Genomic DNA, 14,803 nt, shown 5'->3' on the forward strand with positions numbered 1-14,803 from the left:
TACTATGAAGCAAAGGGAAATTCTCTGCTGTTTCAGTATAAAATCCCAGTTTTTTTAGTGCCAAAATCAATTGAGACTGTTGTTCTGGTTTTAGACTTGCTTTGCTCTGAAGGTACATAAAGCCTGAGATGCTTGGTTTAATTTATTTTTAGATTTAAGTGTTTGCTGTGTTAAGGATTGTCGTAACATAGGTTGTTTTTTCTATTTTAACCTTTTTTGGTTTGCTTTGTTTTTTATCCTGCTGAAGGTTAAATACTGATAACATCCTGTGGAACAGAGCTTGAATGTGGGGTTTTTTTATTAAACTCCAAGTTTCGGGGGCATTTATTAGAGCTGTTTAATCTGAGGCCAATTTAACTAGTAGCAGACTAACAAAAATAATATTGTTGGGCTTCCTGCCATGACAAATGTTGACTTACCCTTATAAAGTTGACTAAAAACTAATAACCTTTAAAGTATGGAAACCTTTAAGGCGTATGGAAATATAGCCAGTTACTTGAAATCTGAAACAGAATGGTTCTGTTTGAGTTTCCTGGCACTGCTTGTGAATTAGGTATGAAACAAAGGTTACTGTACTGTTTCAATTTATAGTGTCTTCTATTTATTACACTCTTAACACTCTTGAGACCAATTTAAGTTAAGACGTTTTTCCTTAATGAATGCTCCCATAGCACAGAATGCATGCTTTGGATGTCTCTTTGTCCTGATTCACATCAAAAATGGAAAAAAGTTAACCAGCATGATTTTTATAAAATGTGAAGCAAGGTAGCTACCTTAGATCCAGAATTACTGCTGTAAATGTCTCAGAACTTGCTGAACTCCAGTAAGTTGAGATTCTAACAGGCATTGGCAATTTCAGCCACTTTGTGTGTGGGTTCAGTTGGCCTCTGAAGGTTAAAGGTAAACAGGATGAATTCTACTATTCTAAAATGCTAAGTTTCTGTACCAGTTTTCACATAGCACTTATTTTCTGTGCTGTGTAAAAACCTTTGTAAGTTCCTTTTGTTGAGTTTGGTTTTAAATACAATCAGAAAAATCAACACGATATCCTGGTCACAGTAGTGCAGCAGACACAAGAATAATGGCCCCTCAGGGGAACATTTTCCCTTGTTTGTGGGATTCAGCACCAGCCCTCCGACATGGAGAGCGCTGTTGAAGCTGCTGATAAGAGATGGGAGTCAGGTGGAAAAACAATCCTAGCAGCAGTGAACACAATTGGCTCTTCCCTGGCAGGAAATCCCTGGCTAAGCCTTGAGGGGCACAGAGTGGAAGGATTTTGAAGTGAGGTACTGGAGCAAGTGAAGACCTTTTATATGGCACCTAGACTGCTATTCAGCGTGTGTTATCCAGGTCATTGGTTCTGATCTTCTTAGGGCAATATGGAGGGAACCTGGCCTCATTCTTTTTGTTTCCTTTCTTTCTGTTTGTTAGGAAATGAAAAGCAGTCTTTTGCTAGAGTAATTTATCCACCAAAGAGTGATAATTAGGCTGTGTGTGGTCTTGAAATGATAATGTATCAAAAACTGACACAGTTAAATGGGTTTAACTCACTCTGCTTTGAACTTTGGGACTATTCCATTCCTTACATATACTAGTAAAAGAGGCTTTTTAAATTTTGCTGATGAAGAGCACTAAAGTGTTACCTTCTTCCCCTAAATAGCCTTCTAGAAGATTTCATATCGGTGTAGTGTGTTCTTGGATACAATACAACCAATTATTAGTTGCCAGTTTCACTAATGAAGAAGCAGAAATAGCATGAACTCAGCTGTCAGTGCATTACTGCTAATGTAAGTACCTAGTTCTTCATGGGATCTTCTGCTTTTCCACACTTCCACGGCTGTTTGAATGCTCAGCTTGGCCTGGGAGCAGGTGCTGTGTGCTAAGTTTCACGCTTTTAAATAGCAATCTGTTTGGGTCTGTGCATCAGCCCCAAAATAATGATACAAAAGTTACCTGTTTGTCAGGATGTCATCATTGTGAAACGACCATATCACAGTTTAGAAAGCAACACTTTACTCGGTTCTGCAAGGCAAAAAGACTTAAATTTTACTGCAAAGGGAGCTGGCAGCTGTCAGTCTGCTCACTGTGGCTTCCCAGCAATGCTCTGGTTGGAGCTGAATGCTGCATTTTCCTGCTGTCCCACAGCAGAAGGGCCTTTTTTGAGATTATACATTAAAAGGTAGAGCTTTCCTTGCTTATTCAGTAGTCTAAACTACTGGGTTAGAGTTTAATATATAGAAGATACTGGAGATATGATTGTACCTATAAATAAAAAGTAAATTAGAATGAAGAAGCAATTGGAAGCCCTGTGTCCTTCATGTCTAATTAGAGGCATGGCACCTTTGAAACTTCTTGTTTGATAGCTTCCCATCTTAAATTGGTGATAATCACTGTTTATACTATGGTGATTAGTCTTTCTTCATAGTAATTCTTCAGAAAAGTATATTAGAAAAATGTACAAATAAGGACATAGTAGGTGTTTGAAATGTCCATTGTCTGGTTTTCAGTGCTGTCTGTATTTTGGACACAGATTTGCTCCTTTTATCACTTTGTTCACAGTTTCAAGTTCTTTCTGAGGCTGCATGTGTTCACAGTATTTGCAGCTTAAATTTTTTTTGTCTCTGAATTCAAATGTTCCTGAAGTCATCTTAAGTTCAAATATACAGCTCCCTCCAAAAGCCATCTGCTCATTGTTCTAGCCTAGCCAGGTATTAATTTGACTTCACTTGACTGTTCAGCCTTTGAAGTTCCTGCACTCATGTTTCCCTCAGCTTTATTTAGCCTTATATCAAATTTAAAGCCCTGTCAGATTAATGTTACTTATTCACATATACCAGCTCCACATTTTGGAAACTCTGCCAAACTGTAGTCTGGGTCTATTTTTTTTAACTTACTTCCCGTATTGCTTTGGCAAGCCTTCATAACTCTGAAAATACAGTCTAACATGCAATAATTTCAAAACTCTGCAATAAGGGTTTTTTTTAAAGATACCAATCATAATGGCTTTAAAAGGTCAGGCAGCACATTGTAACTCCTGAATTTTTTTGTCATAACTTGGCCCCCTTCCCAGTCTGGACAGGTGATGGTTGTTGCAGTGGATCCAGCCCCTAAACCCTCTCTCTTGCTCCCCTGCAAGTTCCCAGAGCTGTGAGGGGGAGGCAGGAGGAGAGGAGCAGGGATGCCTTTGGCAGCTCTGAGGGCAGCCTGGAGTCTGGTGTTCATTGCACCAGTGTGTCCTCATGGAGCCTCCTCGTGCTGGCCAGACACTGCTCCAGATTCATAGAGGGTTTTATGGCTGTGGGACTTCTGGTTAACTGAGAAATTGGCGAGTCTTCAGAGACAAATTAGTAAAATAATGAACATGTTGGACTGATGTGCAAGTGCAGATTCTGGTCAGTATCTCTGGGTAAAGCAGAACAGTTTATGCAGTCCCCTCTTTCCTTTTGTGTTGTTGGCTGTGATGAACTGAGTCCTTGGTGAGAAAAACACCCACCTGTTCAGAACTTGCCCTTGCCTTGGGAGTTTTCCCTCCAGACTGGCCTCAGTAGCTTGTTCAGCTTCTCTGCAGGGCTGGTTTGGAGAGGTGACACAGCTTGAGAATGAGGGTGCTGATGAGAGGGGAGGCAGAGGCACAGTGGATGTAGAAGTACAGCAGAAATCCTGGGATCAGATGTGCAGCAGTTTCAGCATTACTGTCTGGCAGTTTTAGAATTGCTCTGCTAGTGCTGTATTTTCATTGCACAGTCAAAGCCTTATTTGTACAAATTTCATTTTACTGCAGTATAAATGGTGACACAGTGCTGATGGCTTTTGTTGTGAGACTCCTCTGAATAAAATGACACCTGGAACACTAAGATTTGTTGAGTTTTCACTTCCAGCTCAGTGTCTTAACCTACCACACAGTTTCTACTGAAGGAGAAAATCATGTTGTAAGTATTCAGAAAAGCTTTCCTCATACTTAAAAATTTAGGATTAACAAGATTTTCTTTCAGAACCCATTGGTAAAGGTGTAAAGTCTCAGGCTTCTGAAGTTATCTGTAGTAATGTTATTTGAGAGAATCCTGTAATAATGCTGATTTCTTTTCATAAAATTGAATTCTAAGTTTGGACTGCATATTTAGCTGTTCTGAATTCTGGTCAGAATTTTCCATGTGAAATCAGAACACGATAGATTGCATGAGGAATTCAAGGAGGGGTGCTGGCACAGCAGGGCAGGACTGCAGGTACCTGACCTGGCTCTGCCTGCTGGGGGAACGGCTGGCCTCTAGTGGCTCACAGCAAGAGGTTCCACAAGATCTTAATGGTGTTTGATGGTGGCTGAAACTCTGCTTGGAGTTCATCTTTAAAATCAGTTTCTGTTTTCAGTGAGGTTTTGCAACATCAACATTAGTAAATATTATACTGCCTTAGCACTTTTCTCCTTGAAGTGGATGGGGGCAATGGATTCCAGAAGGGATACAGCATAAAGGAGTAATAATTTCTATTAATCCTATCTCCTGGGAAGTCCCTCCAATGTTGATTTCCAGGTTTTGCAGCAGGGCTGGGGTGCTGGTGCTGAGTGCCCGTGCTGCTGAGGCAGAGCTGCTGGCACAGGCTGTGCTGCTGGCACTGCCCAGGGCTCCGTGTCCCTGCACTGCAGTGCAGCACCTTCCTGACCAGCTGGCCCTGCCAGGGCTCTGCTCTGGGCTCCAGCACTCACAACTGGCACAAACAGCTCGTGCTTGTGCCACCAGCTGGAGGAGAATTGCACTGGAATCTCAAAGGTTTTCCCTGTGTTTTGGGGAGGGGGTGGGATGCTGCTGCTGGAGAGGTGAGTGAGTATATAAGCATGCGAGTGCTGCAATGACGTAAAAATGCTCCTGAAACCTGCCTCAAAGACATGGGTGCTGAAAAGGAAGGGTTATGAATAACAGTGCAGTGATGAAGATAAGGATTTAACTCGCTTTTTAGACTGCTACAGTTCTGTAATGCCAGGTGTCATGTGTGATGGAATACATTATTTTTGCTAGAGGGTTAAACACTTTGTCGCTCATCTCAGCTGGCTTTTATGGATTTCCAGGTCTGCCTGCTGAGAAGTAAATTAAATATGTAGCTGCTTCTCACCTTTCCTCTGTTGCTGCACTAATGGAAGAGAATTTTTCTTGCCAGTAATACAGATGGTGGTCATCGCTGCAGAGATTTATTGTTTGGTATCAAGAAGGATGACAAATCTGCATTATCTCCAGGAGGATTTATATTTCTTTATATTTAGAAAAGGATAACAGGCATGCTTCATTTTCTTAAATCTATGTCCAGACAACTGGAGGCATAGCAAACCTACACAAACTTTATAAGCATGGCTGAAAAAGAAAGATGAACTGCATTAGGATGTCCTTGAAATATGGTGTTGGATTGGGTTTTTAACTTCACTTGGAAGGTTTGGCTCTTTTTCTGTTGCCTTTTGCATGTGCTGTTCGAGATCCATTAAATGTCAGATGGAGGTTAGGAAGCCAAGGGTAACTGTTCTATTTTTATGTATTTATAATCACTTTTTTCTGTGTTATGATTTCTGTTTTTTTTTTTAAATATATCTGCAGGACAATAGGCATACTATTTTGGTTATACATTACTTTGGGTGCTAAAATATATATGAGAAGGACAACGTTGAATTGTGTGCTTTATGGTAGATTTTGCTAATTTTCCTTTATATTTTATGCAAAAAATAGGTGTATGTAGCATGTTATTAATGTGTTTGTCTGTATATGTGACAATTTTCATAAGAACATGCATTCAGAGACAATAAGAGTTAAAGATTTCTGTCTAAATTATATATTCTGTAAGAAAATACATTTAACTGAATGGAGTCACATGCTGACAGTGCCAGAAGCAAAGGCACACACAGAATTGTTTATATTTCAAAGCATTCCTTTCAGTGAGAAGATTATCATAATGTGCATTAGCTGCAGAGCACTGCTGAAAATTTTTCTGCTAAGAATGAGTAAAAATAATCAAATTATTTTCTGTTTCTTTGCCTCCCTTCCCTGTTCCTGGCCATGGCAGCTGCTTCATCATTACATTTTTCAGCAGTTTCCAGGACCTGTATGTACCAGCCAAGAGCAATCTGTCACTGTCAGCATTTGAAACTGCTTTTGTTTATTTACTGCCCTAATGATAGACCAGGTTTGCAAACTCTCTTGCTACAAATGCTTTCTTAGGAAAATCAGCAGAACTGTTAGCAATCTTTACCTGATTATGCTCACACTCTGCTGACTTTTTTTCCTTTCCTTCCTCCTGTGCTGCAGGAGCCCAGTAACAAACGGGTCAAGCCTCTTTCCAGAGTCACATCCCTGGCCAGCCTCATCCCCCCTGTGCGAGCCACTCCGCTGAAGCGCTTCAGCCAGAGCCTGCAGGTAAGGGCAGCGCCTCCTGATGCTGCTGTGCTCCCCCTCAGCTGCAGCCCCTGTGCTCCCCCTCAGCTGCTGCTGCTGCTGCTCCCCCTCAGCTGCTGCTGCTGCTCCCCCTCAGCTGCAGCTCCTGTGCTCCCTCAGCTGCAGCTCCTGTGCTCCCCCTCAGCTGCTGCTGCTCCCCCTCAGCTGCAGCCCCTGTGCTCCCCCTCAGCTGCAGCCCCTGTGCTCCCCCTCAGCTGCAGCCCCTGTGCTCCCCCTCAGCTGCAGCCCCTGTGCTCCCCCTCAGCTGCAGCTCCTGCTGCTGCTCCCCCTCAGCTGCAGCTCCTGTGCTCCCCCTCAGCTGCAGCTCCTTCCTGCAGCAGGGATGCACACGGACACCAGTATGTGCCAAACAGGCTTGGGCACCTTGCCACCACAAGGTCACTCAGCTTAAAACTCTCACCTCAAAAAAATCACTTCTCTCTTTAATGTTTTTCACTTACCAGGAAGAAAACTATTGCACCTGTAGGATATAAAAATAGTTTACTAAAGGATTGCAGTTGCTTTTAAAATTTGATGAAGAGAATATTCCATAATGCTTTTTCTTAATGTTGGTTGGTTTCTTTGAAAGTGTTATTTTTGGTTTAGTTGGTCAGGTAGGACTGCTAAATTTCCTCCTGTAGAGTGAATTTTGACCTTAGCTAAACAAAAGAGTTAGTGAATAATTGGAAATTTCCAAGTCATTTTCCAAAGGTGATGGTGGAAATTAATAAAAGTCTAACAAATTTTAAATGCAGTTTCTATGTTACAGATTAGGAATGTAATATTGTAGATACTTGGAGATTAATGAAACTTAGTTTATAAAGCATTTGTGCCTTCAGATCTAGAGATGGCAAAGTATTGGGGTGCTCAACCCTTAATTGCACTGCTCTGGGTCTGGCCCAGAAAACTACTGTTTCTTCTTTAAAAGAGTTTATGTAGAAAGGCATGTCAAAGATCTAAAGATAATTATTTAACAAGCTTAATTTCTTTGAGAGGAGCTGTAAAAGGAACTTGAATGTGTTCGAAATGTTCCTTAATCAAAATTACCTAAATTAGAGCTTTACTGAAGTTACCTGTTAAGGAGGAAAGAAATAAAACTTCAGTGTCTATTGAGAAATAAAAAGTCATGGGAAAGAACTCAATTTTTCTGTAGTTGTAATTACCTAGAAAATTGATATTACAGGGATTTTTGACATTGGTTTTCCTGTCTTTGGTTCCTGTGATGTTGAAAGTGCAGATTTCTGCACGGGGTTGGAGGATCAGCCAAGTGTCTGCAGCCCTGCCTGGCTCGGTGCAGGTGAGGTCTGCGTGACTGGAGCAGAGCTCCCTGAATCCCCTGCAGAGTCTGCCAGTCTGCCTCCAGGGGAAGCTGGCTCAGCTCTGGAAGGGCCACATCAGTTCCAGTTCTGCGCAGTGTGGAAAAGGATTTAATTTTTGGCCAAACCTCTGCTGAGCAGGGTGCTTCCCTTTCCACAGCCTTAGGCAGCTGTTGGCCTCATTTAGGTACCTGTGCTATTGTTCTGCAGTGAAAGCCTCTGGGACTGCACAGTCCAGTGCCCAGAGCAATATTGTATTTAATAAAGTTGTGTCAGACTAACCAAAACAACGATCCTTTCATGTATGCAGTAGCAGCTTCCCAAAATGAGAACTATATTAATGTGTTTCAGGGTAAACTTTGTCAAAAATAGGAGGGAAAATAACAGCTTTGTTGCAAGTCCTAGTGTTGCAAGCATTTCTGTTTTGCTCTGTTCATACTGCCCATAAGAATATATTTTAATTAGCAGATGAAACAGTGGTGTTATTTATACCAGCCCCTCTAACTATGTGCTTGAAGGACCTGTGATAAGAAATCAGCTTCTGTGTTCTCCAGATCCTGCTGGTGATGTCCCAGCTGTAAATTGATGTCTTATCTGATTTTCTCAACAGCTATAGAGCAGGAACAAAAAAGGCTGACCTTGTGCCCTTGTGCTCAGGTGTCCCACTTGGAATTACTTAGAAACATTCTGGGAAGTACATATGGCTATTTCACTTCATTATCCTTTGACATAGCTGTGACTGTGTCTTGGGAACAATATAGGTTTCTTCTCATCATGTGATTTCCTGTAAAAAAGAAAAAAGTGTTGATTTTTCTTACTGAGTGAACTTTTATGTATTTTCATTGTTACTTCAGTCCAAACTCATGTTTTTTTCCTGCATTGCTGTTAGATGTTCTGTGTCTGTAAAATGAAGGAAACTTCTGTCATCACCACAACATGCAGAACAAACAACTTCTTCCCCTGGAAGAAAACAAAACAAAGTCAACAGAACATCCATCTAAAAAGACCACTCCAACAGCATCAGTAAAATGAGTTAAAAAATTCTGAGATTCCTTTATGGCATTTCAAATAAACCTTCTTAGATATTCTTCTAAATGGAAGATATATACAAGAAGAAAAAAACAAACTTATTGTGTATAATTTTCCTTACCTCTGTACACGTGACTTCCGTTTGACATTAATGGACTTTGAGCAGAGGAAAAAAAATTTCTGTCTGGGATTTGTGTAGGTTTTTTTAAAGATATGTTCTTGGCAGCTTTTCATATTTTGCATATTTTATTGATTATAGAAGTATTTGATTTTTTTATGTGTACTTCACTTTATTCCAATTTTCCACTTATTTTCAATACTTTTTCATAAGGATTGCAAGTAAAAATATTTGAAGTCTTTGAGGTTTTCTTTCAGGGCCTTCATTTTTGTTTTTTTTTCTGTTTGTTTGGTTTGTTATTGACTATTTGTAGTCATTGTGTTCCTGTCATGTAGGGCAGTGTACAGCAGCTGGCCAATAAAATGCTGTTTAGCTTCATTTCTGCACTCTGTGCAGCTGCAGGATACCTAATGCCAAGCAGGTATTCTCACTTGTTAACCCACCTGGCAATCCAGTTTATTTAGCTGTATTTCCAGTCTCCATCAGGCTACACCAATGATTGTGATGATCTGCCTGGTTTTATTCACAGTTGTGCTGTTGGGCTTAAAGCAGAAAATAGGATCAGAAAAAGAGCTGCAGCTGATGCTGAAGAAAGAAATTGAAGTCTGGCTGGCTTCTCTGCAACTTCCATTTTAATCAGTGTGTCTTGAATTTAAGTAGGGGGTCCAAATTACTTTTATTGTCTTAGGACACCAAAAATTTCTAAAAATCCTCAAGAAGAAAATAGTTAAAAATATCAATTCTGAATGCCATAGCTTTGATCAGTAGCGGCCTTTGTCCAGTATATGAAGTTTGCTTTATTACAGCTCTAATTAAGGGTTCTTAATTGCATTGATTAACATTGGTAACACATAGACTCTTCAAGAAACAGTCTTATAACAAAGACCAAAGAAATGTAAACTACAAAGAAAGTTATGGTTATCCCACTCTTAGTTTGTGGAATTTATGGAAATTTTTATCCAACTCATTGCTTCTTTAGTTTTTGGAATTATATGAAAATTTTAATCATCCCACAAGGCCATAATTTTTAAACAGTGTGTGAGACATGTTTTTTTAAGGAAGCCAGAAACTTCCTTATAAGAAAATATTTTAAAAAGACTGGAGATGTAGAAATGCTCTTTTGACATTCCTGCAGTATTTTGGTTTTTTTGAATTTTTCCTTCTTGACAAGTACAAAGCAAAGATAGCATCAGACTATCTTCAAACTTGTTTTTGGAATTTTTTGGTAGAACTTCAGTTTAGGGCTGTATTCCACTAATAACTAACCTCAGTTCTGTGTCCCTTATTAAGCAAGGTACACTTTGTATGGTTCATGAAAAGGCTGATGGATGAGAGAAATCAATTAAATATATACTCATTGTGTCTAGGGAGCAAGGATGCTAAGCAAACAAGCAAGCAGGATTTTGGGGAGTTTGGTTTCATTTTGAGTCTTTTAGCCTCTCTGTGCCCCTTCTGCCCAACGAGGACAGTTTAGGGCTGTGGAGGATTGTATGGAGTGTTCTCCTGCAGCAGGGAGGAACATTCTGTCAGTGCATGGGAAAGGTCACTTTTCCCAAAATACTGCCTAATTTGAGTTTGCTCCGTGATTTCCCATTCTAACAAGTGAAATTAAGCATGTAATTTCATATGTGTTTCTGTATATTCTTAACTCTGGAAGAAGACTAGCACCTGACTTGCAAGGTTTTGGAAGAGGGGGGTGTATGTCCATTGTTAAGGTTTTTGTCAATTCCAAGTACAATTCAGAACGGCTTCTGTTAAAGGACAGGTTTTTTATTTATATCATGTCTTCTGATATGGGGAAAACATAGTATTTATAGGCTCTGTTTGCATTTTATGGGCTCTTATCTTTAGAGAAGAATTTCAAATATTGTCCTTTGTGTATGCTGCTTTCAACCTGGAAATTGAGAGAATTTATGTTGTTTTAAATATTCTTACCCAAGGCAATTGAAAGATGATTTTGTTATGTAAGGCAGGTTTTAAATAACAATAAAAATGTGGAGTATTTCAACTATGTGAGATAGTTGAAGCATTTCAGAGGTATGACCTCAAAAAGAAGCCTTGCATTTTAATGAAGCAAAAAAGAAACCTTTTCAAAATAGAATAGTAAGAGCATAATGTATCCATCCTTAGCCTGAAATCCTCCTAAGAGTTTACAGGCAATTAGAACTCTCAAGTCTCTCTTAAAATTGAAATTGGCTTTATTGAAGTTTAGGACCAGACCACATAGTAGCTACAGAGATGCTGGTACACAGTGGTAGAGTGTCTAACATTTGCATTAATTCCAAATTTTTGGTGAAGCAGAAGTGAAATGTACCAGTAATTCCTGGTTCTTCACTGAACTGAAACTCTGTATTTGATCAGTTCTGTCAGTTTAGTGTGCTGCTCCATTCTGCACTATCCCTGTATTACACTCCTGGTGCCTGTTGTGTGGGAATGCTTTGCAGAAGATTTCTACATGTTGAGGACAGGACACGGACAGAATTCACTGCAGGAATGGAGGCCCTGCCCTTCCACGAGAATGTATTGAGATAATGTCTCTTGCATTCCTGGTACTAAATGTGCTGTGAAGTTCAAAGGCAAAACCGATCAGAGAAGATTTGTTTGTTGTACTGAGCCTTGGAAATGAGCAGGGTGAGGGTGTGCCCCGAAGCTGGTGTGACACAGCCCCTTGTCCCCGTGTCTCTCCGCAGCGCTCCATCAGCTTCCGCAGCGAGAGCCGCCCCGAGCTGTTCAGCCCGCGGCCCTGGTCCCGCAGTGGGCCCCCTGCCAGCACCAAGAGGAGGGACAGCAAACTCTGGAGTGAGACCTTCGATGTCTGTGTCAATCACATGCTTACATCCAAGGAAATCAAGAGGCAAGAGGTACAGATATAGATATGGATATGTTTTTTTAACCATCAATTTCACGTTCAAAAGTCGCCTTTGAAGCGTAGAGTCGGGAATGCTCACAGGCATTGGGGCAGCACTTGGAGATGTCCTGCAATTCAAATGTGCCACCACCTGCTCTAGAAGCAGAATTCCACCTCTACTCTTTATGACCCAAGCTGTATTACATTAATGTATTCTTTGTTCAGTCCAGCTCATTGTATTTCCTTAACAAACCAAAGGCACTGGGATGTCTTGTGGCTGGCTGCGTGTGTGTGCGTGTTCTGTCTGACACTGGCTGTAGTCATGGCTGATATTTTGGTGTTTCATTTTGTTGTTCTGGTAATGTGAGGTGAGCATGCTGTGCCAGGAACAGGTGTTCATCAGGTGATACAGACACACAAAAATGCATCATCATTTCCCTTTTGGGAAAGACATTTGAGGAAGGTTCCAGTGCTAGACAGATGACACACTGATCAAACATGTGCTTTCCAAAGCAAAACAGAAGCATGACCGGGGTTTTAATGTGTCAGACAAGACAAAGTCTGAATAGTTCTTATTATAGTCAACACAGAGCTCCTTCAGAATCAAGGTATTTTTATTTTCTAAAGAAATTCCTAGCTGTATCAACAGAGCTTGTAATAATCTCCTTGAGAATATTTCAGGGATTGAGTCATAAATCAAACAGCAATAGTGTCAAGCATTTCCTGTGCAAATTTTAACATTGTACAGGAATTCATAGGAAATAAATTTGTAATTGAGGACTTCAAAGGCAGCTTACTAAAAGCTAAACTGTAGAAACTGTTTGCACAGTGTGTAGCAGTCACTGCTGTGTGGGAGCAGGAGCCAGGATCCTTGCTCCAACCCAAAGAAGTGAGCTGTGTCCCTGCAGGTTTAGCAGGAGGGTTGTGCTGTGTGTTTGTTCCCACCCTGTGTGCTTTGCTGGGCCAGCTGACCTGCTGCCCATGAGCTGCACTAGGGCAAACCTGGCAGGAATGGGGGTTCCTGAGCCCCAGGAATCTGCTCCAGCTGGGGATGGCCTTCCATGACTTATACTGGTTGAAGGCTTTGACTGTAAAGCAAGGGATTCTAGCCCAAAATGTCCTTAACTCTTCCTGTACCCCAGATTAAGGAGGTAAAAAGTTAATAACAATGGGGGTTTGATTAACCAGTGAATTAGGGTGGTGTTATTTTTAATCTGCCAGCTTTCAAGTTTTAAATATGCTTTAAGAGGAACTAACATCAGCCAACAGCAATCTAGAGCTCAGCCTTTGTAACAAAATAATGAACTGGTACCAAAATAAAAGTGCTCAGTACCACGAAGTGCTTTAAGTAAGATCTGTCTCCTACTTGGTAGAATCCCCTGTAACTTCTGCCACTGCCTGTGCTGAAATGGAACACAACAAACTCCTATGCAAGCAATTGTATTAGTGGCTAAGTCAAAGTCAAAACACCACAAAAATGAAGGTAATTCCCTACATCTGGGAACACATCCCTTTGGGAAAAAAAATCTGTCTATTTGAGGTAATTTTTTAATGATCATTCTGCTATAACTGATTTAAAAAACAATGCACTTGATTCTGTAGTTATGGAATAAAGCCTTACTTTATTTCTGTAGATTTAGCAGAGAAATGCTATTACATGGTGTTAAGACAGCTGTTCAAAATATAACATCAACCCAGGAAGTGGAGCATAGATTAAATAAAGATACTTTCTAATGTTTGTGTCTGTTTTTACAGGCTATCTTTGAACTTTCCCAGGGAGAAGAAGACCTGATAGAAGATCTGAAGTTGGCAAAAAAGGTCTGTTTAAAAAACAAAACCAAAAACCAAACCACAACAAAGAGTGCTAATTGGTTCATAACACATTTAAAGCAATCTTTTTTTTTAATAATTGCTAAGACAGTAAAAGAGGAAAAAATCCAAAATGTATTTCAATTTTCCCATTCTTTCTGAAACACTTAAGTGTACTGCCTTTTTTTTTTAAATATGAAATTGATAATTTAATAGATGGTTAGGAAACTTACAGAGACCACTAAATTCTATAATGAATTTTGCAACCAACAAACCACAAATGTTTGTTTTTCTTTTCAGGCTTATCATGACCCAATGCTTAAGCTTTCCATAATGACAGAGCAAGAGCTGAACCAAATTTTTGGAACACTGGACTCTCTAATTCCTCTGCATGAAGGTAAAACTCTCATAGTCTTTGGCTGCATAATTATAGCACACAGATTTAAAGTCAGGTTTATTAAAGTGAGGTTTCTCTCCTTTTTTTCTATTCACTCTCAGATCTTCTCAGGCGACTCCAAGAAGTCAGGAAACCTGATGGATCAACAGATCATGTTGGCCACATCCTCGTGGGTTGGGTAAGGCAGAGTTTATAACCAATTTTGGGACTTTAATCTGCAGCTGTAATGTAGTTTTTCTCAGACAATTTCCTTTCTATAACGTGTCAAAAAGATATTCTCAAAATACTTTTAAAAGTTAAGGCAACTATTTAGGGACACAATAGAATATTTTCTCTTTTCCGGGATTTTCCATGGAAAGAATTAGACTGGGATATTGGTTTTAAAGATTTTGCTGTTCTGGAGTTGAGCACTATGTAATATACTTTAAATAAAAATCAAGAGTCAGACTGGAGTTTTTCTTATGTAGGTCCTTTGAGAATCTGCTCCTGTTTCTGTTCTGGTTTCCTTGGAAAGTCAAACAGGGATACAAGAGAGATATTGCTGCCTCATAAAAGATAAAGTGGATAGGTTCATGTTCACTAGCATCCAACAGCATAAATACGGAAAATAGCTTTTGGTAGTTTTGTTGATAAAATTGTTCATTGCTATCAGAAAGAGTTACTTTTGGTTTTAGATATGTGAGAAGTATGCTTTTAAGTAAATGTAAGTAATGAAATTTAGCAGGGAAAAAAAGGCTGGAAATTTTATGGAATTAAGTAATGACATTTAGCAGCTCTATGTGAAAGTGTGGCCTATGGGCAACAAGGGACGCATTATATAATATATATAATGCAAATAGTTAATGATAAATAATTTGTAAATGTCAAAATAATCTTCTT

General features: G+C 39.9%; 1 protein-coding gene across 9 annotated transcripts in view; it reads left to right on the forward strand.

Moving 5' to 3' along the window:
* Positions 1–14,803, forward strand: part of ARHGEF3 (Rho guanine nucleotide exchange factor 3) — a 112,058-nt gene that overhangs the window by 91,759 nt on the left and 5,496 nt on the right. For 8 of the 9 annotated variants that reach the window (XM_064723892.1, XM_064723895.1, XM_064723889.1 and 5 more), the window contains 5 exons: positions 6,282–6,389; positions 11,561–11,731; positions 13,474–13,536; positions 13,828–13,924; positions 14,026–14,102. In XM_064723892.1, coding sequence (XP_064579962.1) covers positions 6,282–6,389; positions 11,561–11,731; positions 13,474–13,536; positions 13,828–13,924; positions 14,026–14,102 — 516 coding nt within the window. Of the gene's footprint in view, positions 1–4,847; positions 5,417–6,281; positions 6,390–11,560; positions 11,732–13,473; positions 13,537–13,827; positions 13,925–14,025; positions 14,103–14,803 lie in introns of those variants that run through there. The other variant, XM_064723898.1, reaches the window with a different exon arrangement.

This window comes from Zonotrichia leucophrys, chromosome 12, assembly GCF_028769735.1.
Source record: "Zonotrichia leucophrys gambelii isolate GWCS_2022_RI chromosome 12, RI_Zleu_2.0, whole genome shotgun sequence".
NCBI classification, from domain to species: Eukaryota; Metazoa; Chordata; class Aves; order Passeriformes; family Passerellidae; genus Zonotrichia; species Zonotrichia leucophrys.